We start from the raw sequence: 27,960 nt of genomic DNA, 5'->3' as shown, positions 1-27,960 counted from the left end.
TGAGTCACCCAGGTGTCCCTATACTCCTGGATTAGATGGATACTCTTGGGGCGATGGGGATAGGCTTGCACTCCTGGGGCCTCAGATTCTAGTGTAGACATGTTGAATTTGTGCGGTAATGGGTGTGGATACTGCTGTGGTCACATAGGCTGTTGTAAGGACACTTTTGTCATACACTTCTGGGGTCACACTGCTTGGGTGACAAAACTCCTGGGTTAACATTCCATAGTGTGTCCCCCACCCCCGACATCTGGCATTACAGACTCAGTATGGACATCCTTAGGGTCACACAGAAACATCTAGGGTCACCGACTGGGATGTGCGTGGTCCTGAGGCCACTGAACGGAGGCATAGACAGAGAACGTGTTTCTGAAGATACAGGAGTAAAGATACAGGCAGAACCAGGCTCTGGTGAGTTTGTAGCTGGTGAGTTTGTTAGCTCCTGTTTGCTAAATTGTAGAAATTCAGCACTGCAGTCAAGGCTTTCTGACATCTTTTTTTTTTAATGTTTATTTCTGAGAGAAAGAGAGTGAGCAGGGTAGGAGCAGAGAGGGAGACAGAGGATCCGAAGCAGGCTCTGCACTGACAGCAGACAGCCAGATGTGGGGCTCGAATCCATGAACTGTGAAATCATGACCTCAGCCAAAATCGGATGCTTAAATGACTGAGCCACCCAGGTGCCCCCTTTCTGACATCTTTAATAGGGGATCTTATAACCAAATTATGGAAACAACCTAGGTGTCTGTGGACAGATGAATGGATAAAGAAAGTGTGGTGTATGTATTTATATATACAAAGGAATATTATCTAGCCATAAAAAGGAAAGAAATCCTGCCATTTGTGACAACACAGATGGACCTGGAGGGCATTGTGCTAAGTGAAGTAAGTCAGAGAAAGACAAATACTGGGAAGTGAAGATCTCACTTACATGTGGAATCTAAAAAAACCAAACTCGAGGAAACATACAACAAATCAGTGGTCACCAGGGACAGGGGGCAAAATGGGTGAAGGTAGTCAAAAAAGGTACAAACTTGGAGTTATACATATAAGTTCAGGGATATAATGTACTGCATAGTGACTAGAATTATCAATATTGTATATGTGAAAAGTTCTAAGAGACTAGATCTTAAAAGCTCCTATCACAAGAAAATAATTTGTAACCATGAGGTGATTCATGTTAACTTACTGTTAGGTACGTATCAAATTCAGTTGTATACTTTAAATTTATATAATGTTATTGTCAATTATACCTCAATGGGAAAAATATTACTATATACATTCAAATGAAACAATACTGGGATACAGTAATATATTGACTTTTTTATTAGAACATCAAATTATAAGATCTTCTATAATTCAAAGTAGTGATAAACGTGAACAGGATTTCAAGATGCCTGCAAAAACCTCAACATTAAAAAGGAACTGATTTGTATTGGTGGGAAGGTACAGGCACCGCTTTTAGTATTGTGAATTGTTGCCAGCATTTGTATTTGGGGGTAAAGCTACATTTCAGTTATATTAGTGAAATTTCAGTTCAGTATTAGTGAAAATAAAGATGTAATATTTTCCTCCGTTATGTTCACAGATACCCTGATTTCTATCTGGGTTAAGAATCCCTGTTTTGGGGGTGAATTCTGGACATAACCAGGATGCCCCTGGAAAGACTGAGAGAGGGGGCAAGACCTGGCTCAAGAATCCCCTCTGCAGCACAGACAGGCGTTCCGTGATGTTTCTTTCCTTGCTGTGTTCATGGTGGTTGTTGCAGGTTCCCACTCGGATGCTCAGGACCCGATGATGAGATTTTTGAAAACAAGTTCATCAATGCCAGTTCTCATTTTCCTGACAGCAAACAGCTTCCGAGTTATATCAGATTGCCAGCTAACTAAAACCAAGGAGAAAGAAAGTTTTAACAAGTACATTTCCCACTTTCTTCTACTGTAATGATCGTTGGTGCAGGTACTAACAGTTTTGTGACTTTTCCCCCATTTCTATTGTGAACCTTAACAAATACACAAATGTTTTATATACGTTCAGTTTAATGAGTGACATGGTGTTATTTTTTTATAGCTGTAGAATGTTTTCATTGCTGTGTACTTCTCTGCTGTGAATATACCATGATTTATTTTTTTAATGTTTATTTATTTTTGAAAGAGAGAGACAGAGTGTGAGTGGGGGAGGGGCAGAGAGGGAGACCCAGAATCCGAAGCAGGCTCCAGTCTCCAAGCTGTCAGCACAGAGCCTGATGTGGGGCTCCAACTCACGAACCGCAAGATCATGACCCGAGCTGAAGTCAGCTGCTTAACTGACTGAGCCACCCAGGGGCTCCTGAATATACTGTGATTTAATGATCCATTCTATAGTCAATGGATGTTTGGGCTCTATCTTGTCTGGGCGTACAAATAGTGCCCGCTAGGAATTCCAGTACTTATTTCTCAGGAGTGTAACTAGCACACATGTAGCTTTAGACAATGGCTAACGATTTCCCATGGTGGCCATACCATTTTATGCTGCCACTGGTATATATGAGGGTTTCTATTGTTGCATGTTCTTCTGGACACTTAGTATTGCCAATCATCTTAGTTTTAGCTTGCATTTCCCTGAGAGACAGCTTTTGATGTGCTTGTTAGCTATTCTATTTTCTTCAAAAAATTTTTTTTAAATATTTTATTTTTGAGAGAGAGAGAAAGAGAGACAGAAATTTTATGAGAGTGAGCAGGGGAGGGGCAGAGAGGGAGGGAGACACAGAATCCGAAGAAGGCTCCAGGCTCTGAGCTGTCAGCACAGAGCCCCATGTGGGGCTTATACTTGTGAACTGTGAGATCATGACCTAAGCTGAAGTCAGACGCTTAAGCCACCGAGCCACCCAGGTGCCCCTATAGGAGCTTTTTAATATAGAGGATATTATATATAGGGATGGCAAATAATGTTTTTCCACTGTGATTCACTGTTTCATTTAAAAAAATTTTTTTAATGTTTTATTATTTATTTTTGAGACAGAGAGAGACAGAGCATGAACGGGGGTGGGTCAGAGAGAGAGGGAGACACAGAATCCGAAGCAGGCTCCAGGCTCCAAGCTGTCAGCACAGAGCCCCACGCGGGGCTCGAACTCACAGACCATGAGATCATGACCTGAGCTGAGTCGGACGCTCAACCGACTGAGCCACCCAGGCGCCCCATCACTGTTTCATTTTTAAAAAGGTATCCTTTTTGCTTCTTTTTTTAAAAAAGGATTCTAAATTTCATTTATTTATTTTTGAGAGAGAGAGAGAGAGAGAGAGAAAGAGAGAGAGAGAATCCCAAGTAGGCTCTGTGTCATTAAATTAGAGCCCATTAGTGCGGAGCCTGAGGTGGGGCTCAAGCTCATGCACCATGAGATCATGACCTGAGCTGAAATCAAGAGTTGGACGCTTAAGTGACTGAGCCACCCAGGCACCTCTCATTTCTTTTTTTTAACAGAAGACTTGGTCTAAAAACCTGCTATGCCAGTGTCAGAAAGGGACTTCCTCTAACATGACTTCCCGAAGATGAGGAGTCCTCCAGCACAGACAGGTTTAGCCCACTCTGCTACAGGCAAACTGGCCCCTCACTGCTGCCTCATACACCAGGCATGGTTCCACCTCAGGGTCTTTGGATGTGCTATTTCCTCTCCGTGGAACGCTCTTCCCCTAGATAAACACACGGATCCCCTGCCTCATCTTCCTTCAGGTCTTTGCTCAGACATTACCTCAGCGAGCCCTTCCGTGGCAACCCTTTTAAAAGCTGCAAACTGGCACTCCTAGAATTCCTGATTCTCTTTACCCTACTTTATTTAAAAACATATTCAGGGGTGCCTGGGTGGCTCAGTTGGATAAGCATCTGACTCATTCAAACCCCGTGTCGGGCTCTGTGCTGACAGTGTGGAGCCTGCTTGGGATTCTCTCTCTCCCTCTCTCTGCCTCTCCCCTGCTCATGCTCTCTCAAAATAAAAAAACTTAAAAAAAATTTCATATCCCATATTACCTTCATATATGTATGTGTGTGTGTGTGTGTGTGTGTATAATACACCTGTGTATATATACAATGTTACAATTCAAGCTACAGGGAAATGCGAGCTATAAATGTGCACGTATATATATATATGTGTGTGTGTATGTAGTGGGTGTGTCCATGTGTATGCATGTGTAGAAACTCCTGCACTCATAAGCTGTTTTTATTACCTCTTTCCCAATCTAGAAGATCCATGAGGGCCAGGAGTTTTGCCTGTTTTGTTCCCTGCTCTATCTCCCAACCTGGAACAATGCCCAGCAAACAGCATGTGCTTAATAAATGTTTACTCAATACCTCAATATGTAAAATGCTTAAAGCAGTTCCTGGCACACAGCATCAGGCACTTTGTAAAGGCTGGCTGACTGAAATCTTACCAGTTGAAGTAAAAATTTCAAAGGTGAAATTTTACTGAGCTTTTTCTTGAAGGTGCCCTTTACTCAAACTCTTAGATAAAAAGGCAAATTTACCTGAATGTATTAAGGCGAACAATTCATTCCATTGTCTTCCACCTACCCAAGAAAAAGAAAAAGGACTCAGATACTTGCCTAAGCTTTTCCATTCAGTAGACTTGGTCTTACCCACTGATTTTTATAGCTCTTAGGAGGCAGGGAGGAGTGTTTTGGCCCCAGAAATCATGTGATCTGGGCGTAGAACAAGGTGCAGTTAAAGCTGGGGTGGGGGGGTGTCACTGGGCTCAGGGACACGTGTTTCCAGACCTCAGAGGGCAGCAGGGTGTGGCGCTGTGGAGCAGCCAGGGGCTGGGGCATCGCGTCTACAGTGCTGATGGGGCAGTCCTGGGGGCGGATCTCCTTGGCCAGCCGCCCTTTCTTCTTCAACGTGCAGGCCTCCTGGTACGGTGGTGAGATGGGGGGCTGCGTGGGTGGAGTGTACTTGTACTCTGAGCCGTCCTCCAGCTGCAGGGACACATGGTGGGGGGACGGTGAGGACCTGGGAACCTAGGACAGAGCCCCCATCCACCTACTGTTGGTCAGGCACTCACGTCCAGTGGGTAACTGCGGTCTGAATCATAGGAGCTCAGGTCCCCACAGGTCACAAATGGCACAATGATGCGAGTGGGTCCATCTAATTGGTTGAAGTCTGGATCTGACAAGCAGGGAGAAGTAAGACAGGACAGGGCTGGGATGCCTGGGACCAGTTAGGACTTGGGCTACAGCAAGGGTTCAGAGTCTTCCCCATGTATCTACCAGCTACTCTCACACTCCTTCACCAGGAATACTTCATTTGGTTCAGATCACCTCCTTAGGAAAGCCCTCCATGATCACCTGTTCTAAAATATCACCTTCCCCTGCTTTCCTCACACTGCACTTATATCCACCTGCCATTCTACCATACGCTGCCTGAACTCTGTCTCACTCAAGCGTGCTTAAGAGCAGACTCTGTGCCTTTTCCCACTGTGGACCAGGCTAAAGACTCTCTCGGGGCAAAATTCTTATGCAGGGGTGCAGTATCCACCTGTGGGCATGACCGAGTCTTCCTAGGCTAGAATCTGAGGTAGGAGGAATCTCCACTGGGGCAGGACTCAGGACAGAATGTTCACCAGACTTGACAGTAACCCTTAGAGGACCAGGATGAAGGTCCTCCTAGGACAAAACATCCATACAGGGGTGGAATTTCTACCACACGGTGGGGCTAAGGATCATCTTGGGACAGAATTTCAACAAAGGGTAAGTTTCCACCAAGGGGTGGGGCTGAGGGCCCTCCTGAGATAGAAATTCCATAAGGGGGCAGAAGTCTCCCCAGGGAGAGGCCCAGGGCTCTGGCTCTCACCGTATGAGTGGTCCAGCAGGGGCTTTGTCAGGTCCGGAAGGAAGCCTGCAGGGGGGTCATAACCCTGACAGACAGCGAAGGCCTCTGTGGGTGGAAGGTGGAGTGAGGGGAGACTGCTGCCTCTGCCCTGCACAGGATGTGTCCCCAAGACGCGAATCCACCTGCCCGGCCTTTCCACCCCACTGACCTATGCTGGAGTTGCGGCTGCTCCTGGGCTTGGCACACAGCACACTGGAGAAGAAGACACGCAGCTGGCTGTAGATCAAAGTCACATCCCGGCCTCGGAAGATCTGTAGGGGGAGGAGGCAGAGATGAAGGCATGAGGGCGGCCCTTGAGGACCTCTCTTGACCCCTCACCAGGTTCTCTGAGACTTACCTTGGCTACAAAGCAGCCCCCTGGCTTCAAGACGTGTGTAGCAATGTTCAGAGCCTGTGGGTGGGACAAATGGCTAAGGCTGAGGTGGAGACGGGCATGAGGGGTCCAAACTGAGGCAGGGGCAGCCAAGGTTACTCACAGCTAGGAGGAGCTGGGCCTGCATATACTCATCAACATCGTGGAGGCCAGTTACTGCAGCAAGAGGAACAGTGTTAGGGGGAGCCATCCAAGTTCTGGCCATCTTCCTGTCCCAGAGAAGTCAGAATGCTAAAAGCATATCCCAGGCTCTTTCACTGCTAAGGTTCTGCTTGCAAAGTAATATCTGCCAACTGGAGGCTTATTTTGACCTCCCAACCTTTACTCATTTTAATTTTCAAAACAACCTTACACATAAGTATCATTAATTTGTTTTCAAAGATTTTATTTTTTAAAGTAATCTCCACATCCAACATGGGGTTCGAACTTACAACCCCAAGATCAAGAGTCGCACGCCCTACTGCCTGAGCCAGCCAGGCATTCCTACACGAGTACCATTACCATCACTTCTACCTCCAACCCAGACTGCTCCCCTGAACGCCTGACTATAGATCAGACTCAACATGTCCAAGACCAGACTCCTGACCTGCCTGCTCAAACTCCACTCCTTACACCATCTTCCCCATCTCATCCGATCCTTCCAGCTGTTCCAGCCAAAAGCCTTAGTACCATACACCTTCCATTCTCTCCTCACATCCACGTTCAAATATTAGCAAGTCTGGTCGGCTGTACTTTCAAAAGATCTCCTGGATCAACCCTCTTCCCGTCTCCACCACCGCTACCACTGTCATTGCTTCCCTGGACTACTGCCGTGGCCTCCTCCCTCCGACCCTCACACTGTTCACAGCAGCCAAAGGGATCCTGTTACAACCTGAGTCAGGCATGGCCGTCCTCTGCTCACAACCCTCTCCTGGTTTCCTCTGAGCTCTCATCTCAGTGAAAAAGCCACAGTCCTCACTGTGGCCCACAAGGACCCACACGGGATCTTGCCCTCTGTCAACTCTCTGACCTCACCTCCTACCACTCTCCCCTCACTCTGATCCAACCACACTGATATCCTCGCTATTCCTCATACATGCCCAACACGCTCCTACCTTGGGGACTTTGCACTGGCTGGTCCTCTTGCCCAGATTGTTCTTTCTCCAGATATGCCCTTGACCTACTCTCTCACCTCCTTTACGTCTCTGTGTTAAAGTCAGGGTGGGGGGGGCCTTCCCATCCACTTTACTTAAAATTCCAACAGGCACTTCCTGTCTCCTCCTCCTTTTCATTGATTTCCTCATGGTACCACTCACCTCTTCACATGCTACATGGCTATCATTTGTTTCTTTTCCATATGCTTCCACTAGAACATCAGGTCTATGAGATCAGATTAGTGGAATTTTATTCACAAATATTTTTCCCATGTGTAGAACAGTGCCCGACACACAACGGGCGCTCAATAAATGTGCACTGAATGAATGGCTGACTGAAAAAAAATGAATGAACACATAGTACAATAGAAATAGACAATTGCAGGTGAGAGATGAGCAAAGGGAAGGGGAGATAACAGACAAAACCAAAATGGTACGGTGTGGAGAGAGAGGCAGAGACCAGGAAGCAGGGGTAGGGAGAAGTTACTAGATGCGGGGAACAGCTGAGAGTAGAGGGGAGAGGCAGGGAGTAGCTGAAATAGTGAAGAAGCCAACAGAGGTGGGAGCCACAGAGGAGGACACACACAGGGCCCCCGCCTGGCCTCCCAACCCCTGCTGTTTACCATCGGGAGCCCCGTCGCACACCACTAGGTCCGCGGGGCAGCCCTCAAAGTGCTGGATGATCTCCTTGGCAGTGGACAGCTATGGAAGAGAGGGAGGATGAGTGGTCCCAGGCCCCCTGTCCGCAGCCCTCTTACCCCACCTGCCCACGGCCCTAGCCAGCAACCCTGGGTCAGCCAGACCGTCAGGCTTTGCCGGTCTAAGACTGGGCTCCATCTCTCGGGACCTAGTACTGTCATTTCTGGCTGTCTCTGCGATGACGACCTGCCGGATCTTGTTTCTCCACTGCTACGCTCTCTCTGGCTTCTCTCAGGTTATGCTCTCTTGCTCTTCCTTTTCCACTCTCCATAGCCCCCAGGTTGGAGGGGCTCTCGCCCCAGATATACCCCAACGCCCCCAGCCATGCTCTTACCTGGGTGATGTCCCCTTGGATCTGTAACACACCTGGTAATGGAGCCATCGCCTGAAGGTCCACAGCCACCACATGGCCGGAGCCCTGACCCCTGCAGACAGCATGGGCCCATGTCAACCCGGTTTTCACTCCTGGCTCATCCCTGACCTGGCCTACCCTCCCCTCCCGGCCACCCCATCTGGGACTCCACACTCACCCAATTTTCTGGCTCAGCACCTGGCTCCAGCTGCCCGGGGCTGCACACAGGTCAACTGCCCGTGTCACGCCTGAACACACACAGGAAGGTGTAGTGGTCAGTTGCACCCACCTCCCCAACCTCGAGCCCTGCAAAGTTCACCCCTCTCCCACATTCTATCCATGCCCAACTCCTTTCAAGCACCTGTCCCTCTTCCTACCTGTCCCCTGTCCCACAGACTCTCCACGTCAGCCCACCTACCACAGGAAGCTCTGCAGACATGGCCCACTTGTCCATTCCCTTTGCCCACCCCATCCCCCGGTGACTCGCCCGCCAGGTGGGGACCTTGGAAGAGTTGGAATTCCTCATCAAGTTGTAGCAGCTTGAAGGCACTGCGGGCACGCCAGCCATTCTCCTTGGCCAGGCGGTAGTAGACATCCCGCTTGTCCTTTGATGTCCGTCCCATCTCACGCTGTTTGCCCAGGGACCTGCCAACAGTAAGCTGATGCCGCCCTATATCAGTAACTGGGTGAGTGGGCTACCACCTATTTCTGCAGGGCAGTGAGAACCACACAAACTCCCCATGAGCCCCATGACAGCTCACTCAGCAGATGGGAAAAGTGGAGCCTGGTCACTGACCCCACTGACCTCACAAGGCCCGAGGGACCCCATCACTGAATTCTAAGGCTCTACTGCTCCCTCAAAGATCCCCCCACTCACCCCACAGATCCCCCAAACCCAACACTTCTAGATGACCCATTACTGACCCTGTTGACCTCCCACTGCTGCCACCCATGCTGCACACACTTAGCCCCACAACTCTCACTTTGAACCCTTCTCCACCCACCATTAACATCTCACTGACCATCTCCCCAGCTGTCTTCATGGCCCCTAGATTCACACAGCCCTATCGTCCTGCTGTCAATCCCTTGCTTTCACCCTCGTTATCCTAATACTACCTCCTTGTACTCCTCACCCCCTTAATCTCTCTCCACACCATTCCCCATTAATCCCGAAATGATTAGGTCCCCAGTAACTCCTTTATTACTACATCCTTATCAACCTCCATTAATACATAGAGGATCATGGCCTATTAACTCCCCATTAAGCTCTCGGTGACTATGATTTATCAGCTCCCATTAACTCAGCCCTCCAACTGATCCCTCATATATCACACCATTAGTCCCCTGTAATCCCTTCATTACCACGTTAATCCCTGATGACCATCCATCAGTTCCCCATTCTCCCTCAATGCCCACCTTGCCCCCTCAATAATCACCTTTTTAAGTTTTAAATTTTTATTTCTTTTTTTGAGAGCGAGCGAGCCGCACAAGCCAGGGAGGGTCAGAGAGGGAGGGAGACAGAGATTCACAAGCAGGCTCCCCGCTGTCAGTGAAGAACCTGTCGTGGGGCCCGAACCCATGAACTGTGAGATCATGTGAGCCAAAACCAAGAGTCAGATGCTTAACCAACTGAGCCACCCAAGCGCCCAATCAATAATCACTTGATGATCACACCCAGCAGCTTACTATTACCCTCCCTTTGCTCACTCTGTTCCCATTAATTCCACAATTATCATGCCGTGGTTACCTAAAGCCCGTGACTACAACCCACCTTCAACCTCTCATTCACTTTTCTTTGATCACTGACCCCATTAGTTCCTTGATCATGACTCCCACTGGCCTCTATTATCCCCTCCACTGCTTCACCATTATCCTTTTGATTACTATCGCCTGCCGCTCTTCATGAACCTGTTTAATACCACACGTCCAGCAATCCCTCAGGGATCACAGATCACACCCCATCTACCTCCAATTATCCAATTTCTTTCTAGTTGTCCATTCTACTATCCCTTCGTTAATCAATGAACACACCCCCGCCCCCGTGAGCATGTTGACTAAAACACTCCTATTAGCCCCCACTGATTCCCCGGTAACACGCCCATCAGACCTTCATTACTCTCATGCGACCTACCCGCCCCCTCCGTTAAACAGTCCTCTGGCCACACTCCGGATCTCGCATCATTACCTCAACGTCCATGTCCCCATTGGGACCACCGGACCCCACTCAAGGAGGCTCCGCCGATATCTGGACCCCTGAGTCCCCACCCTCACCCCTCCGTCCACCCCGCACAGCGGTTCCCTTCTAAAGACAAACCTTGGGTCTGGAGCCCACCCGGCACCAGGCGCCCAGTCTACGCGGCTGCAGCACGGAAGGCGAACTTCTCTCCTTCCCTCGTCGGCGGGACAGAGCAGGTGTGCCTCAACCGTCTCGGCCTGGACCCCCATCCTCCGCACCCCAGGGCCTACCTTAGCTTTCGGAGTGGGGAGAAGGGGGACGAAGGAGACCGGTCCGTGAGCAGCCCGAGCCTCGGCGAGAGCGCAGACCGGCCAAAAGTCGCAAGGCTGATTCAGTTTGTGTTCTCAGTCAACCCGAATGCCTGTCGCGCATGCCTAAGGGCCCCCACAGCGTGGGGGGCCTGTCATCGCGGAACGCGAAGGCTCCGGCGCGACGCGGGGCCAACCTGAACGTACGACGTGAGCCCCGTCATCTTGTGTCGACGTAGCCGGTCTCGCGGACTGCCGTTCCCAGCATGCAACGGGCAAGACCCAAGCCGCTGAAATCGCGCACCGGGACGCCGAAATGTCGCGAGGCTCAAGAACGGACTCTTCTGTTCCAAGGCTAAGATCGCTTTACTCCCCGCCCCTCGTGTTTTTGGACCGTCGGGTTCACTGGGGACTACATTTCCCAAGATGCAACGAGCACGACGGCACCCATTCCTTTTAGGCGTGGCGCGAGGTGAAGTTACTGCTAGGGTCGCAAACGTGAGAGTGAGGAAAGTGCGTTAATTTAGTGCGCGAAAGCGCTGAAACCGCTGTGCGCCAAAATTCGAATCCACGTCAGCCAATTCATAGCGCTGCTTCAATTGTACCCTTTCAGAACTTCAGTTTCTCCCTCTGTAAAATGGGGATCACTAATATAGGCTTCACAGAGTTATTGGGAGGATTAAATGCGTGTACTTTAGCACAGCGTCTGTCCTTTTGTAATTCTGTGTTCTTCAAACGTTTTGAACTTCGACCCACAAAAAAAGATCATGCGACTCAGTGCACAAGCAAATAGAATAATGGAAACATTCATTATAGCGTTTACAATGTGCCAAAGCACCTAAAGTGCTCTCAGTGATGTGCTGGTAAATGACTAACAAGCGATTCTCTGGGCGGGGGGAAAGGGGGGGGAAGCCCTGATTTCTCACATTTGCCAGTTTTACATGGTTTCCATAGTATCGTCTTGTCAGATTTTAAATTACCAAAGTGTAGTCACGGAACACAGAGTTCGGAAGAGATGGCGGTAGTGCACCATTATGTAATATTTCTACCATACAGTTCAAATAGAGGTAAATTTCCTCAAGAGCATAAAGAATGAAATGTAGTAAAATAATCAGGAAGTGACGAGTTTTGAATATCACCTTTTAAAAAAACTAACTTATTTAATTGTAAGTTTATATTATTTCATTTTAAACAATAGCTCTTTACCAACTGGTTGACAGGATTCCTGAAAATGGAACAAGCAGTCTGCAAACCTGTGCTTGGCTCCAGTGCACTGCTGAATTCTTTCCTTGAACTCATTTTAATCCTTATAACAACCACATGAAGAAGTTACTGTAATTATCCCCAGGTTGTAGATATATAGGGAGAATATAGATTACATTAGGTATATAAACATATGTGCTGCTTGATATGTATGTGATTATATAGAAATATAGTGATGTATAACATCCACTAGTATATAAGTTATATGTTAGTAAGAAATATAATAAATATAAATATACTGTTACATGTAAATATAAGAAAATATATAACCTATTTATGCATTTTGTATCATGTACATATAATACACATGTCTTATGCATATAATATGTAAATGTGTATGCTGATATATATAAATACGCTGGTATCTATATACATTTACTTAGTAAAATAACTGTACTAAATTAAACATACTATCGTGTATGTAAATATATAATGTTTGTCAGGTGGTGATAAAATCCATGATGAATAATAAAGTAGGGTGAAAGCGATGGAGAGTAGCAGAGGATTTGAGTTGCTCTTTTATTTTATTTATTTTTTAAAGTTTATTTATTTATTTTGAGAGGGAGATGGACAGCAAGCAGGGGAGGGACGGAGGGAGGGGGAGACAGAGAATCCCAAGCAGGCTCCGCACTGTCAGCACAGAGCCCCATGCAGGGCTCAGACTCACGAACTGTGAGATCATGACCTGAGCCGAAACCAAGAGTCGGACGCTTAACCGACGGAGCCACCCAGGTGCCCCGAATTTTTCTTTTAGACAGCATAGTCAGGGAGGGCTTCTCTGAGGAGGTGGCATTTGAGCTGAGACCTAAAGGGAAACGCACCCTAGGGATACTTGGAGGAAGAGCATTCCAGGCACAGGCAACACCGAGTGCAGACCCTGAAGTGAGAACAAGCTTGGTGAGTATTCAAAGAACTGAACGATTGATTCATCATTCCTTAGAAATATGAGCTTCACTAGGTGGGAATTTTGTTCTGTCCCTTTCACCGCTGCCTCCCGACCCTGGAACAGGGCCTGGCATACAGGTGGCATGCAGTAGATGTTTGTTGAATCCACGCTTTTGTTGCCTTGGTCCTTTATTCTTTCCTCAGTGGTGCGCTCTGCATTTATGCCAGGCCCTGGGAGTTGTGGACAGACAAGCAGAGACACGGAGAAAGCACTTCCTGGAGGAGTCCCGAGAGCCAGGGAGGAAGCAAGAGCTGGTGGCAGCGCTCCAGGGCCTTGTGGGGCGGTGGGAACAACGGCTCCCCTGCAGAGGTGAGCAAGTGTGAGAAAGCAAGGGTTCAAGCCACCTGGCCTCTGCTCCACAGAGAGGAGGGGGTGCCAGGCATTGGGGGCCCATGTTCACCCTGTGGGATGCTTCCCACGTCCTGTTTTCTTGCCTCTCACAAAGAGGATGTTTAATTTTTTGCAAAGAAACTTGCTTCCTCCAGCAGGGCCCGGGGGAATTGGGGGACAGGATCCAGGCTCTGAACTCCCCAGGCTTTTCCCGAAGTAGGGTGTCGGCCTGCAGCTCCCACCCGGCACCCCACTGAGTGTAAAGGTGTCCTCCCCTCAGCCTCCTGAAGAGGTCAAGGAGCTGGGAGCTGCCAGGCCAGTTCTGTACCGGAGGGCATCTAACCGGGGGAGGGAAAGACAGGGGTGGTCCAGGTGCAGGGGACTAGACACAGACTCAAAAAAGCCTTGCTGCCCCGGGGCTGCTTTGAGGGACGGAAGAGTCTCTCAGTGGGGAGCCTGCCTGAAAGGGGAGATTAGAATCCTAAATGCAGCCCAGTAGGGGGTTGCATTCACAGGCGGAGAAGAATTCATTAATTCCTTTCACAAATATGTTATTGAGCAATTACTGTGTGTCAGGCATTGTTCTCAGCGCTTTACCTGTGTTAATTCACTCGGGTTTTCCCAGGGGCCCTAAGAGTTAGGTGTTACTATGCCGCGGGGGGAAGCTGAGACAGAGAGGTTTCAGAATATGCTCCAGGCCACACAGCTAGTAAGTGGCAGAGCGGGGAAAGCTCTTGGTGTTAACTGCTTTGCTCTGTGGCTCCCTCCCCTGAAGGCTGCTGAGCAGTGACCTGTTTTAATGAAAAGCAGGGATCTGCTTATAAGAACCGACAGGAACCCAAGCCGACTTTTAATAGACTCGATAGGAATCCCAAACGTCACACAAGGGTCTGCTTTACTGAACCAACAAAAGCCTTAAATGACCCCGAGAAAGGACCTTACTTCGGTGAATTAACAAAGCATTCTTATCCCTGGCACAGTCTCAAGGCCTTGGTCAAGCTTAAAGACATCTGTTCCTTCTAAAGCAAGCTGCCCTCCCTCCGCAGCCAGATTTCCCTTTCCCTTTGTTTTCCCTCCTACCAGCATATGTTGAACACTTGCCATTTTCAGTGCCCTGAAACTTAGCTAAGCTATAGGGTGCGGAGCTGGGTGCAGGTTCGTCCCTCCCGGAGAAGAGTTCACTTGGCAGAAATAAAAATAAGAATGATGATAATATGGCACTTGATAAGTGGCATTTATTGAGCACCTGCTGTGTGCCTGGCGGCCCTGCACTGGGCAATATTGGAGGGCCAGGGAATGATCAGGGCAGGACATTGCTGCTGGGAGGTGGTGGATGGGGGTATCTGTTTGTTGTCCAAGGTATACTAGCTTTTTTGGGCAGGACGCTTCAGACTTCTCTTGAAATCTAGACATCTGCCTAGCCTCCACCCCCCCCCAACCCCACCCGCCACACATACCATAGCCAGGTAGGCCAAGGCCTCTGCCAACAGGTGTCTCTTTCCCTGGCCAGCCTCTAGCACAGATGTGTAATGGCTCTAGGGGGAGGAGGACCATGAGAGGAGAGAGACATCAGAATAGGCCGGGATAGACAAGGGGAGACTCTGTGGTGTGTGTGTGTGTGTGTGTGTGTGTGTGTGTGTGTATTTGAATATCCTCAATGTATCTCATCTGCCTGTACATGTTCTCAGCCACAAACACACGTATGTGAGCTCCACTTGTGTCTTCCTATGCAACTTGCCTGGGTGTATCTTGTGACCATGGCTGCCTGTCCAACTCCTGTGTTCCCTTTATGGCAACTGGGTGTGTCACTATGGCAACGGTGGTCTGTTTGCGCAGTTCGTCTCTATGGGGTCGTGTGTATGTTCCTTGGGTGTTTACGTGTCTCCTTCGTAATGCTGATGGGCGCTGAGTGTGTTTGTCTTGCCCGTAGGCGTGTGTCTCCTGTGTCTGTGTGCCTTTCTTCTCTGACACCCTGTTTGTGTCTGTCTGTGGTGAGCTAGTGTAGGTGTGTGTGTTTCTTTTGGTGCTGCTGTTTGTGTACTCTCTGGTTCCTTTGTTTCATCTCCATGCAGTTTGAGATGTATTTTCTGGATTTCCCCCTTTGTAATGACAGTGTACTCTCTGCCTCCCTGCTTTCCCTGTTTGTGCACCCCTATATGTGTCTCTTCTGATTTGATTTGTGAGACACTGGGCCCACGCATGATGTTGTCGGCTGTAGGAAATCATATTTGTGTGCTCTGTGTGCAGCTGTGAGTCTGTGTGCGATTTGCCTGTCGGCTCCCTAGGGTATGGCTGTTGAGTCCCTGGGTGATGATGTCCATGAGTCTAGAGGGGCTGTAAATCAGCACGAGCCCATCGCGTGTCGGTCTGTGTTCTCTGGACGCGACGCTGAGGCTGGGGGTGATGATACCTGGAATAGTGAGTCTTTTGGTGTGGCTGTTGAGTATGTGACTGTACTCTCAATGTGACCTGGGCTCTCCGTGCGCAGTCTGTGAGTGTTCTTATGTCAGCCCATATTCTCTGTGTGTGGCTGTGAGTCTGCGTGCAAGTTTGTGCTTCTGTGGGTGATGGGTGAGGCGGCCTCTACCTCTGAGCCCCTGGATGGGGTTGTGACCCCTGAGTGTTCTCTCCTGCTGCGGGGGAAGTAACCGCCCCATCCCTCACCCTCCTCCGACTGCGGGTAGGGTGGGGGCATCTAGGCTAGCTTTGAAGCCCCAGCCAGCCCCTGGCCTTTCCGGGAATTCTGTGCTCCCTGTGGGGGATGGGCAGGAGGGTGAAGAGGCCCAGACAGAGGCCTCTTGTCCACCAGGGCCTCAAGCAGCCCAGTGGAGTTGGGCCCGGACCCCAAGTCCGATCCTCCTGACTCTGTGCAGGAGACACATGCTTTGCCTGGGACAGACATGCCTGTCACATGCTTGGATGAGAGTGAACAGACAGACCCACATAGAAGGCAGACAGACAGACAGACAGTGGGGCTCCTCAGTTAGGGTGTGGACAATCCCCACCCAATGCCTGGGCTGGGGTCCAGCACTTTTTTTTGCCTAAGCTAGGCTCTCTCTCTGAGGTCAGCCCATAGTGGCCTGGCTGTGTCTTCCTGCACCTGTCGCACTGCCGCTCCCAGGTCTGTCCATCTACCCTGTCTGTCCCTCTGCCTGAATCTGACTCTCCCTCTGCCTGTCGTCATCTGTCCCTCTAGGTGTCTCCCTACCTCAACCACTCCCTCTTTCCCCTTGTCTCTCTCTGCTGGTGTGTCTGTTCCCAGCCTCTGGGGATGTGTCTGGCTGTGTCCACCTGTCTGTCTGCCAGTTGCGTCTCCTGTTTATTACTGGGCCTGACTGCCTGTCGCCTTCCTCCAGATGCTTCTGAGGAGGCCTCCCCCCCTCCCCCGTCTGCTTCTGAGTCTGTCTGCACCTCTCTTTTTTTTCCCCATGGCTGCCCCTCTGCCTATCGACCACTCCTCAACATGGCTGTCTTTCTGCCCTCTCTGTTGTCTGTCCCTGTATTGTGTCGCCTGCCCGCCTTTCTCTATTTGTGATCGTTTCCCTTACGATGTCTGTCTCTCCTCTCTGCATCCTCCGTGTGTCTGATCCCTGAGTCAGTTGCCTCTGCCTGCATGTCCTTCTAAGTGTGGATCTACCCCCTCAATCTTTCTGTCCACCTCCCCCTACCCAAGGCCCCCACACACCTCTGTCTCTCTCCACGTGGGTGCAGGTGAAGGAGGGCGCCCTCCTCCCCCACCCCCTGTCCTCAGCCGAGAGCCAGATGGAGGGAAACTGAATTAAAATTAAAAGTTCTTCCTAGAAAAAAAAAATAATCCGCGGGCCAGATGCGGCGCGGGCTGCGCTGATTAGCCACCTAGCAAGCGCGGAGGAGCTGATTGGCCACGGGGCGGGGCGGGGGCAGGGTCCGCTGAAGGGGAGCCTTGCCGGGGCCGTGGGGTCCCAGAGCCCTAGTGAGTTACGGTGGCTTCAGGAGCTGAGAGGAGCAGGGAGGTGAGGAGGGGATACTGGCCGGGTTGGGGCTCCGGAGACCCCGAGGCATGAGTGGGGATCCTGGGAGAGGTTCTCTGGGGGAACCTCCGGGGAGGGGGGTTCCCCTGGAGACATTTTTAGCCCTAGTGGAGAATTGAATGGTACCTAGCTCCCAGGAAGTGAATTCAGAAGTGATTGAGAGTCTCCAGAGAGTGCTCGCGACTGAGGATGGGACTCTTGGAGAGCCCTCCCCTTCCCAGGAAGGGGAGTAGGGGCTTGGGGAGGGGGTTTCCCAGAGGCACTTTTAGCAATGATGGGGACCTTGAATGGGAGTTTCTGAGATACTGCACTCCCAGGAAGTGAGCTCTGGGCGCGCGCGCGCGCGCGCGGGGTGAGGGGGTATCTTCAGAGACACTCCATCCAGAAGATAGGGGCCCCTCCTGGAGCACCTCCACCCCAGGAAACACATCAGGCCTTGGGATGGAGCTTTTGATGCAGGTTTCTGAGATAGCTCATCGTCAGGAGGGGGAGATTAGGGCTCAGAGCAGGTTCCTGAGACACCCCAAGACCAAGAAGGATCTTAAGTCTGGAAGTGTCTCTAAAGTTATTTCTGCCAGAAGAACGAGTGTTTAGGACTTGACAGGGGTCTGAGAAAAATACTAATCTAATCCCTAAAAGGGGGATTAAGTGGGGGTCCCTGGGTCACTTCTATCCCTGGAAGGAGGCTCTGATTGGAGAATTGTCTTTGGCCTCTAGTGAGGATATTCAGAGTTGTGGCGGAGGGCAGTTTGCAGCATGGGGTGGGGGTGGGGGGTTAAGGTCACCAAGTTGGCCCCCCACCTCCAGCTCCTGCAACAGCTTGCATCAGCTCTGGGCTCAGGCTCGGGGCCCAGGCCGGGAGGGGGGGGTAGGGGGCGTTAGGAGGGGTGGGGCAGCTGGGCCGACACGTGTCCCTGTAAGGAGTAAGAGGCTTGGCCAAGCGGTGAGGGTGGAGGGAAGGGGGGGGGCCGGGGGAGGTGGCAAGGAAAGAGACAGTAAGAGAGACAGAGTGAGTGTGGGTTCTGGAAGGACAGGCTATCCCAGCTCCAAATGGCCATCTCGTCTGCTGTGGGGTCGGTCTCTCTCTCTCTCTCTCTTTCTCTCTCAGTCTCTGCCCCTCTCCCCCTCTATTTGTCTCTCGCTGCCCTCTTTTTCTGCCTGTCTGAGTAACTGTTGGCATCCCTCCCCCTCCGATTCCCTTCTCTGCCTCCCATCTCTTTCTGTCGTCCTCTCACTGTTGTCTTCGAGTCTCTCCATTTATCTCTCAGTCTCTCTCATCCCTCTGTTCCTGTTCCCCTTGCCTCACCTCTGTTTCTGTTTCTCCATCTGTCTCTGTCTGACCCCCTACCCTATTCATCTAGCTCTCCCTACTTTGTAGCCCCCCCCCATCTCTGATCCCCACCCCCATTTCTCTGCCCACAGGATGGAACTTCAGGACCCAAAGATGAACGGAGCCCTCCCTGCGGATGCTCTGGGGTGAGTCGGGGGCCCAGGGGGACAAAGGTTAGAGGTCAGGATTACCCTCTCACCAGCCCCAATTTCCCTGCCTTCTCCAGCTACAGGCAGGAACGCGAGGGCTTCCTGCCCAGCCATCCTCCTGCTCCTGGGAGGAAGCCAATCGAGTTCATGGATGTGAGTGACCTCACAGGATCTGTCCTGGCTGCACCTTGCCCAGCTCATCTCTTCCCCTACTGTTCCCTCTTCCCAGGGGTTCCCTGCCTGGCTATTTCCTGTCCCCAGCCGCTCTGGCCCCCCAGCCACTCTCCTCCCTCGCTGTTTTGCCTCTGGTGGCTGCTCCGCCCTCCTCCCCTGTTCCTCTCCATTTCCAGCTGCTCCCCTCCAAAGTTCCTCCTAGTTCTTCCTTCCTAGCTCTTGCTTCCCCAGCTTCTCCCTGGCTTCCACTTTTTTTTCCTTCCTAGTTTCCGTCCTATAGTCCTTTCTGGGCTTCTCCCCGCCCTGGTCACTTCTCCCCTAGTCTTTCCTGGGCCCCAGCGCTGGTCCCGTTACCTGATCTCCTTCCCCATGTGTGCCCGGCCTGGCCCTTACCTGCAGTTCGAAGGGAAGACATCGTTTGGAATGTCCGTGTTCAATCTCAGCAACGCCATCATGGGCAGTGGCATCCTGGGACTGGCCTATGCCATGGCTCACACAGGGGTCCTCTTCTTCTTGTGAGTTTTGGGCGGCCGGGGTGGCCTGGGCCAGGGGGTAGGGGTGCTGTGTGGGACATGCAGGAGGCCTGGGGGCCAAGTCTGAGCTGTGCCATCTGCCACAGGGCCCTGCTGCTATGCATTGCGTTTCTATCTTCATATTCCATCCATCTCCTGCTGACCTGTGCCGGTGTTGTAGGTAAGGCCAGAGCTCAACGCAGATCTTGGACCCCAGACTCTGGATCTACCCCTCTGACCTGAGACCCTAGACCTCAGCCCAAACCCTAGATTCTGAAAGTACCACATGGATCCCAGATCCTGGACCCAGGACCCCAGACCCCATACTTAACTCCCTGGACTCCAGACCTCAAACCGCACCTTGGCCTTCAGAACTTATCTGGGCTCCCAGATCTCCTCTTCTCAATCCTCACCCCTCACCCTCAGTCTGGCGTCAAACCTCATTTCTCAGACCCTCCCCACACCCAGATTACTCCACCTCTCACCTCCACTCCTCAGTCTCCAGCTCCCCCTAATTGTGGAAGCCAGCTTCACAACCCAAGAATCCCACGACCCACTACCCACATTTGGTCCCCAACCTTTTCTCTGGTCACAGATTCCCACCTCCCAGGCTCCACTGCAAGCCCAGCCCAAGTTAACTGCTTAACCCTCATCTCCAGCTTCCATCAATGAGATCCAATTACCCCAAGCCCCAGTTCGTCAGCTCCCTGACCCTCAACTGCTCCCCTCCACCCCCCACCCAGTTCCTTACCCCTTGCCTAGCCTCCTGGACCCACAGCGCATTCCTTCCTGTCTCCCTACCCCAGGCATCCGAGCCTATGAGCAGCTGGGACAGAGGGCGCTGGGGCCTGCAGGGAAAGTCGTGGTGGCTGCGGTGATCTGTCTGCACAATGTTGGGGGTGAGGACTCTGGGAGGTAGGGGATCAGCTTGGGGGAAGAGGGTGAGGTGGGGTGGGCTTCCTCAGGCTGGGCTGGGAGGATGAGGGGAATCCTTCTGCTTATACCTCCCCCCACCTGCACCAGCCATGTCCAGTTACCTGTTCATCATCAAATCCGAACTCCCTCTGGTTATCGGCACCTTCTTGGAAATGGACCCTGAGGGGTGAGTGAGAAACACCCCTTAGCTCTGGCCTGCAGGCCACTGACTCTACCTGTGCGGTCTGGCTGCCATCTTCAACTCTGTGCTCAGTTGACTCCTCGGTGTTCAGAGATTGTTGGGCTGGCCAGTCTGGTCAGACTGTGATTCTTAACATATTATGATGCCGACAGAAAGTGTGACCGTTGATCTGACTATACAGCAGACCACGCGTTGATTTTTGTGACTTGTTCTGGCTGATTCTGTTGGGTAGCCGACTCCGTATGTCCAGTACACTCTGATACTGACCAGGCGACTGTACATATCGAGTAGACCTAAACTCTGTGGATTTGGTTCTGGACTGCTGTACTGGCAGGTTCTGTGGCCAGCTGTATGACAACTGACTACAGCTGTGTTCTGAATGCTGTGATCCCAACCATGTGTGTTTGACATTTGCTTACTCTGACTTTCCCTGTCCAGCAGATTCTGTTTGATTAAGGGTCCATCAGGCTGGCGGAAATCTGTCTAGCTCGAAGTGCACGGTCACTAACTGCAACCGTGTGTGTGCAGCGGACTGTGGTGCCAACTACGTATATGTGATTTGCTCCAACTGTATGTTCCAGTAGAATCCCACCTGTGTGTTTAATTTGGCAACCATTTTTTTCTGGCAAATTCTCTCTGGCTGAGTGTGTGTGATCCTCTACTCTGACTATATGTCCTCTGTACTATGGTTCCAGCCGTGTGTGTTTGACTGATGTTCTGCGTATGCGTCTAGTTGACTGTATGTTTGATTTTGGATCCATCTGCTAGCTAAATCTGTTCAGTTGTTTGTATATAATGGCTGACTCTGTGTATCCTGTTAGATCTTTGGTTTCATTCTGAAGCCATTTAGGTATCTGATAATCTGTGTGACTAGGTGTGTCTAATTATTATAATTATCTCCCACTGTATATATATGGCCAGTGGTGCTTTGTTGGTTTATTTCTGTGTAACTGTGTGTATGAGATAGTGTGTGAATGCCTGGAACATAGCAGGCAATTAATAAAATTCCTTTGAACAAATGAGCAGTTTTTCAGCTGATTTTGTGTAACTGTCTTACCTGGGTACCTCCCTCCAATATCTGTACAGTTTCCACTCTTTTTTTGAACTTGGTTCCAACAGTATAGCCAGCTGGCTGATTTTGTCTCTAGTTCGGTCTTTGGCTATATGGCCAAGTTGGCCTGGCTACTTTTAGATATTCGACAAACCTTGACCTGTTCAAAAAACCACATGTGTGTGTTCCTGACTTCTTGTCTGACTTTGCATCATTGCCTGACTACCAGATCATCAGACTGTTGTTCTGCCTGTCAGACACACCAGGGTCATGACTCACTCTGTGTCTGGTACTCTGTGTTGGACTGTGTGAGTCTCACTGATTTGGGGCATTTTCTGCCCATCTGGTTGTATGTCTGCTGGCGAGTCTGATGGCACAGTTTTGTCCAGCTGTGCGTGTGTTCTTTCTTAGCTGTGTCCCTCTGACAGTGTCTGACTGACAGTCTGAGAATCAGTCTGGTTGTTTCTGTCAATCCTATTGTGCCATTTGTCACTGTGACCACCTGAATGGCTTCTCACAGCTGAGACGTCAGCTCACCTCCCCTGACTGCAGGTAGAAATCTGTGTGTCCGGCTGTCGTTTATGACTGTCTGCCTGACAGTTTTCTTTGGCAGGCAGCTAGTCACTGTGTTTGCCTGTCTCCCTAGGGGCTGGTTCTTGAAGGGAAACCTCCTCATCATCATTGTCAGTGTGTTAATCATCCTGCCACTGGCCCTCATGAGACACTTGGGTAAGAGGCTTCCTGTGTTGTTCATTGGATAGTGGAGTCAGAAAAAGGGAGCCAGATTGAGAAAATCCCCATTTTCAAGGGCTATGGAATACCAGGGGTGAGCTTATTTGATGTGGGTTTTAACAGATAAATAGGAGTTTGCTGTGGAGAGGAGGCTGGTTCAGGAAGAAGTAAAAGCTTGTGCAACATGTGGCCTAACTGGGGTGAGGTAGCCTTGAAGGCCAAACTGGGGCTTGATATTTGCTGTAGGGAGTCCCTGGATTTCTGAGGCTCTCTCAACGTTTTTTTTTTTTTTTTGGGACAGAGAGAGACAGAGCATGAACGGGGGAGGGGCAGAGAGAGAGGGAGACACAGGATCGGAAACAGGCTCCAGGCTCTGAGCCATCAGCCCAGAGCCTGACGCGGGGCTCGAACTCCCGGACCGTGAGATTGTGACCTGGCTGAAGTCGGACGCTTAACCGACTGCGCCACCCAGGCGCCCCTCTGAGGCTCTCTATATTACCTCTTGCAGGCTACCTGGGATATACCAGCGGTCTCTCTTTGACCTGTATGCTGTTTTTTCTCATCTCGGTGAGTCTGAAAGAGAAGAACATGAAAAAGTGAAGCAAGAGTTTGGAACATTGGGTCATAGCCTTCCCCATGACCTCGCTTCCCCACCCTCCCCCAGGTCATCTATAAGAAGTTCCAGCTTGGCTGTCCTGTAGGTCTCAATGAGACGGAAGTGGAGAGCAAGAACCCTACGGCCCTTCCCATCCAGGGACTCAACAGAAGCTGTGAGGCCCATATGTTCACAGTTGACTCACAGGTGGGTGTGCAGGCATGTGTTTGGAGCTTGCACCACACTTAGGCCCTCTGGTCCCGTCACATGGTCCACTCTGTTCACAGTGGAGCTGGGCATCAGATATCGGGGGGCTTCCATGTGTCTTATATGGTGTCTTATATGGTGGGGTCAGGCGGATGAGGAGGGGATATAACCCTGTAGGCTCTAACCTCATGTACTTGGGCCATTCCCCTAGATGTTCTACACGGTGCCCATTATGGCTTTTGCCTTCGTCTGTCACCCTGAGGTGCTACCCATCTACACAGAGCTCTGCCGGTGAGTGGGCAGGCAAGTGGGCATATGTGATGGGCCAGAAACTGGTAGGAGAGTCATAATGTCCGACAGCCCCTCAAGTGGTCCTTGTACTGTAGCTTGATGGTGGCTATTTGGTGCCGGTGGTGGGGGGCGGTTGAAGTGGCCTTGGGGAATGCAGGGCGGTGACTTTTTACTGATTAGGGCTTAAATATTCTACTTTTAACATCCTGTACAAGTGTGAATGGACAGAGTGGGGAGGCAGGAATGATCAGAAAGAGGGTGTAGTATACGTGGATGGGGATGAGGAGATGGGGATGGGGAGATAGAATGGGGGATGGGTGAACAAAAGAGGGAGCAGGGATTATATGGTAGGGGGATGTGTGGATGATCAGATGGGGGCACAGCATGGATGGTCAGATGTGAGGGAAAGGCAAAGATGGGCAGACAGAGGAGATGGACAAGGATGGTCATATGGGGTGAGATGGCTGGACAGAGGGAGGCGTGGCTAATCACACAGGGGAGGTAGAGATGGGCATCCCAGCATGTACCAGCTGAATGTCAGCTCAGGAACAAGGGGACTCTGGAGAGTGCAGGCTACTTTGGAAGCGCCTGTACCAAGTCCAGGGGTCTGGGAATGACAGTTCCATAACCTCTATGACTCAGGCCCTCCAAGCACAGAATGCAGGCTGTGGCCAACGTGTCCATTGGGGCCATGTTCTGCATGTATGGGCTTACTGCGACCTTTGGATACCTCACCTTTTACAGTGAGTGGGGCTGGGGCCAGGGTTGGGTGGGGGCTGGAGTGGGGAGTGGGCAGACTGCTGGGGCAGGAACCTGAGTGCTTTTCCTCCGTGCACTGGACCCATCGGTTTCCAAACAGAGGGTGCACATCACACATGTAGATTTTGTTGTGTGTGTGTGTGTGTGTGTGTGTGTGTGTATGAGTTTGTGTTTCTGGGACACTGGTCCTAGTGCTCCCACTACATCCTGCATCCCATGTCCCATGTCCCACATCCCAGATAGCGTGGAGGCGGAGATGCTGCACATGTACAGCCAGCAGGACCTGCTCATCCTTTGTGTGCGCCTGGCAGTGCTGCTCGCCGTGACTCTCACTGTGCCAGTTGTGCTGTTCCCTGTGCGTGGGGTTGAGGGTGGGCCCATGGAGTGGAGGGATGTGGATGGATGTAGAAGGCATAGGCATGGATGTCTGACTGGGGGGTGGAGATAGGAGTGGATTTATGGATGGAGGAGGCAGGGATAGACAGATAGGGAAGGCAAAGTTGGCAGATGGACAGAGAACGCAAAAATAGATGGTCAGACAGATGGGGGATAGATGTCAGGGCAGAGAGAATGAGAGGGAGAGGGGTAGTCAGTTGGAGGGAGGGGGCACAGATGTCTGGCCAGACAGAAGAGGGAGGCAGGAATACTCAGACAGGGTAGAGGCATAGAGATGGACACTCAGAATGAAGAAACAGGGATGGACAGAAAAAGAGTGGAGGCAGAAGTAGTGAGGTATAAGGGGGGGCCAAGGCTCTCAGACAGAGAAGGGAGGCTGAGGTAGTCAGATGGCAAAAGAGAGGCAGGGATCTAAGACAGAATGGAAGGACAAGAGGGTGGTCAGACAGGGAGGCAGAGATTTCAGATAGTGGGTAGAAGCATCGATGGGTGATCAGACAGAAGGAAGACACATGGATCGTCAGAAGGGCGGTGGGATACTCATTCAGAAGGTGGAGGCACCGATGGGTGGTCAGACGAGGGGGACATGTAGATAGTCAGATGGAGGGGGAATCAGGCATCTCACACAGGGTGGAGGCACGATGGGTGCTCAGATGGAGGGTGGAGTTAAAGTCAGATGACCGCATGGAGTGGGGAGGCAGCACGTGGGCCCTGACTGGTGTCCTGCCCTACTCTGACCACAGATCCGCCGGGCCCTGCAGCAGCTGTTCTTCCCAAGCAGAGACTTCAGCTGGCCACGACACGTGGCCATAGCCCTGATCCTGCTTGTCTTGGTCAATGTTCTTGTCATTTGTGTGCCAACCATCCGGGATATCTTTGGGGTTATTGGTTAGTACCCCTAACCCCAATCCCAGACCCCACCTAATACGGGCCTGGTACCCCAAACTTACATTGGCTTCTGTCCCTCCTGCTTGTCCTTCAGGGTCCACTTCAGCCCCTAGCCTCATCTTCATCCTTCCTAGCATCTTCTACCTCCGCATTGTACCAACTGAGGTGGAGCCCCTCTACTCCTGGCCTAAGATCCAGGTGAGCATTCCAGGAGAGGGTTGGGGGAAGAGGGAGAATTCTGAGGAGAGAGCACTCCTGGATGGCCAGAGATAAAAAGAACATTTTCAAGAGGGGGCTGGGGGGAAGGGAGCAGGTGGTCTGGAAGAATGAAGGAGATTGTCTTAGAAAGGGGCTGAGCAGACAGAGTACCAGCAGGGTCTGCAAAGACAGAGGGAGCATTCTACAGACAACAGAAGGAGTACTATTTGAAGAGGGTCAGGAGCACTTTCAAGGAGGATATAGGAGAGTACTCTCTGAAGTGTTCTAGAAGGATGAAAGAAGAATTCTTAGGAAGGGGCTGGTTTTGAGGAAGGGGAGGGAGCAGGAGGGTCTGGAATGCATGGGGCACTCTGGAGGGGATGGAGGGCTAGAGGGACATTCTCAGGAGGAGCTCTGGTGTGGAGACCCAACCAACTGCATCTTGTCTCCCTCTCATCCACAGGCTCTGTGTTTTGGTCTCCTGGGGGTCCTCTTCATGGCAATCAGTCTAGGCTTTATGTTTGCCAACTGGGCCACAGGCCAGAGCCCTGTGTCTGGACACTGACCATGCCCTGCTCCTCCCTGGGCCCCTGTGCGCATGCTCCTGTGCACGTGGAGGAAGATGGGGCCCCTCTCCTGGGTCCCTCCTGCCTGTTGTGTGGAGGTGGCTGGTTCCCATTATCATGGCTGTTGGAGGTAGGGGGCTGCAGAGGTTGCAGAGTGGTCCACTTCCCTCCTCCCCAGGGATGCTGAGCTTGGATCATGGCCCTAAGCCCAACACCATGGGAGGAGGAGGAGACCAGGTCTTTGGGGAATCCCTGCCCAGCCCAGTCCTTTCTGCCTCTCTTGGCAGAAGCTGTTTGTCAGGATCACCCTCGAGCTAAAGGGGAAGAATAAAGATGCTGCATTGCAACTCTGGTCTCAGCCTTCTCATCTGTTTCTAAGTCTTCTTGGGGGAGCCTGCCTAGGTTCAGACAGGGGTAAACTAAGGCCCTGACAGTAGGGCTGAACTGGCTCTCAAGTATTCACTCACTTCTCCGCTCCTTCAGTAACTTGCTACTCAACTCATTGTTCCATTCACTTCCTCACTCAAGAAACCTGTTGAGAGCCTACTGGGTTCCAGGCACTGTTCTAGGTGCTGGGGTTGAATCAAGCAGACAATAATCCCTATAGTTGGTGTTCTAGCAAAAGAGTAGGCAAACTATGACCTACAGGCCAAATTCAGCAGCCTGCTGCCTCTTTTTGTATGGCCTGAGCCAAGAATAGTTTGCACATTTCTAAGTACTTGAAAAAAAAATAAGAAGAGGAATAATTTGTGACACCTGAAAAGTATGAAATTTAAATTTCAGTGTCTGCAAATCTTTTATTGGAACACAATAATGCTTGCTCACTTACATATTGTTTATGGTTATTTATTGCTACAACAGCAGGGCTGACAAGTTGCAACAGAGACCACATGGCCCACAAAGCCTAAGCTATTTATTATCTGGTCCTTTTCAGAAAAAAAAAATTGCTGATCCCTGATCTAGCAGAAGAGAGGAAAAGAGATTAATTATTTCTGATAAAGATGAGCCCTATGAGGGACTCCTGGCTGGCTCCGTCAGTGGAGCATGCGACTCTTGATCTCAGGGTTGTGAGTTCAAGCCTCACGTGAGGTGTAGAGATTACTTAAAAATAAAATCTTAGAGGGGAGCCTGGGTGGCTCAGTCAGTTAAGCGTCCAACTCTTGGTTTCTGCTCAGGTCATGATCTCACAGTTTCGTGGTTTCAAGCCCCGCGTCAGGCTCTGCTGGGAGTGCAGAGCCTGCTTGGGATTCTCTCTCCCTCTCTCTCTATCCCTCCCCCTCTCAGGCTGTCTCTGGCTCTCTCAAAATAAATAAATAAGCTTAAAAAAAGATGCACACTGTGAGGAAAATAAGTGATGTGAGTGTGGTGTGCAGGGGGCAGTGAGGGGGTAGTCAGGGAGGCCTCACTGTCGAGCAGACAAGGAGCTGAGTCAGTCCTAGATTGGCAAGAAGGAGTGAGTCCCATGCTTATTTAGACAAAGTGTTCTTGGCTGAGGCCCCAGCAAGTGCAAAGGCCCTGAGGTAGAAACAAGCATGGCAGGTCCAACAGGAGC

The 27,960-nt window shown here is 50.9% G+C and overlaps 2 protein-coding genes across 15 annotated transcripts; one reads left to right on the top strand and one right to left on the bottom strand.

The window, feature by feature from the left end:
* Positions 1-1,300: 1,300 nt before the first annotated feature.
* Positions 1,301-11,156, bottom strand: FTSJ1 (FtsJ RNA 2'-O-methyltransferase 1). 9 transcript variants are annotated; one of them, XM_045050853.1, is made up of 13 exons: positions 10,877-11,156; positions 8,898-9,055; positions 8,589-8,658; positions 8,393-8,483; positions 7,983-8,061; positions 6,330-6,382; positions 6,191-6,244; positions 6,002-6,104; positions 5,815-5,898; positions 5,027-5,130; positions 4,743-4,940; positions 4,494-4,535; positions 1,301-1,882 (listed from the first exon to the last, which is right to left on the bottom strand). In XM_045050853.1, exons 2-12 carry the CDS (start codon positions 9,031-9,033, stop codon positions 4,503-4,505), a joined length of 1,005 nt encoding a protein of 334 aa, XP_044906788.1. In that variant the 5' UTR covers positions 9,034-9,055; positions 10,877-11,156; the 3' UTR covers positions 1,301-1,882; positions 4,494-4,502. The 9 variants fall into 9 exon arrangements, with proteins under 9 accessions (XP_044906788.1, XP_044906787.1, XP_044906789.1 ...); XM_045050852.1 differs by having other exon boundaries at positions 8,898-9,069; positions 10,877-11,155; XM_045050854.1 differs by lacking the exon at positions 10,877-11,156 and adding an exon at positions 10,725-10,864 and having other exon boundaries at positions 8,898-9,069.
* A 2,148-nt stretch (positions 11,157-13,304) lies between these two features.
* On the top strand, positions 13,305-26,755 carry SLC38A5 (solute carrier family 38 member 5). Of its 6 annotated transcripts, none has more exons than XM_019823762.3 (16): positions 13,313-13,412; positions 18,866-18,919; positions 19,000-19,075; positions 19,496-19,611; positions 19,716-19,789; positions 20,415-20,507; positions 20,632-20,710; positions 22,423-22,505; positions 23,017-23,075; positions 23,173-23,310; positions 23,522-23,601; positions 24,244-24,344; positions 24,600-24,715; positions 25,500-25,644; positions 25,739-25,842; positions 26,306-26,755. In XM_019823762.3, exons 2-16 carry the CDS (start codon positions 18,867-18,869, stop codon positions 26,405-26,407), a joined length of 1,419 nt encoding a protein of 472 aa, XP_019679321.1. In that variant the 5' UTR covers positions 13,313-13,412; position 18,866; the 3' UTR covers positions 26,408-26,755. The 6 variants fall into 6 exon arrangements, with proteins under 6 accessions (XP_023104879.1, XP_023104880.1, XP_019679321.1 ...); XM_006943701.3 differs by lacking the exon at positions 13,313-13,412 and adding an exon at positions 17,333-17,425; XM_045050967.1 differs by lacking the exon at positions 13,313-13,412 and adding an exon at positions 17,882-17,902.
* Positions 26,756-27,960: the final 1,205 nt, after the last annotated feature.

This window comes from Felis catus, chromosome X (genome assembly GCF_018350175.1).
Source record: "Felis catus isolate Fca126 chromosome X, F.catus_Fca126_mat1.0, whole genome shotgun sequence".
Taxonomy (NCBI): domain Eukaryota; kingdom Metazoa; phylum Chordata; class Mammalia; order Carnivora; family Felidae; genus Felis; species Felis catus.
Note: the sequence above shows the minus strand (reverse complement) of the source record. Positions and strands in the feature narration are given on the sequence as shown.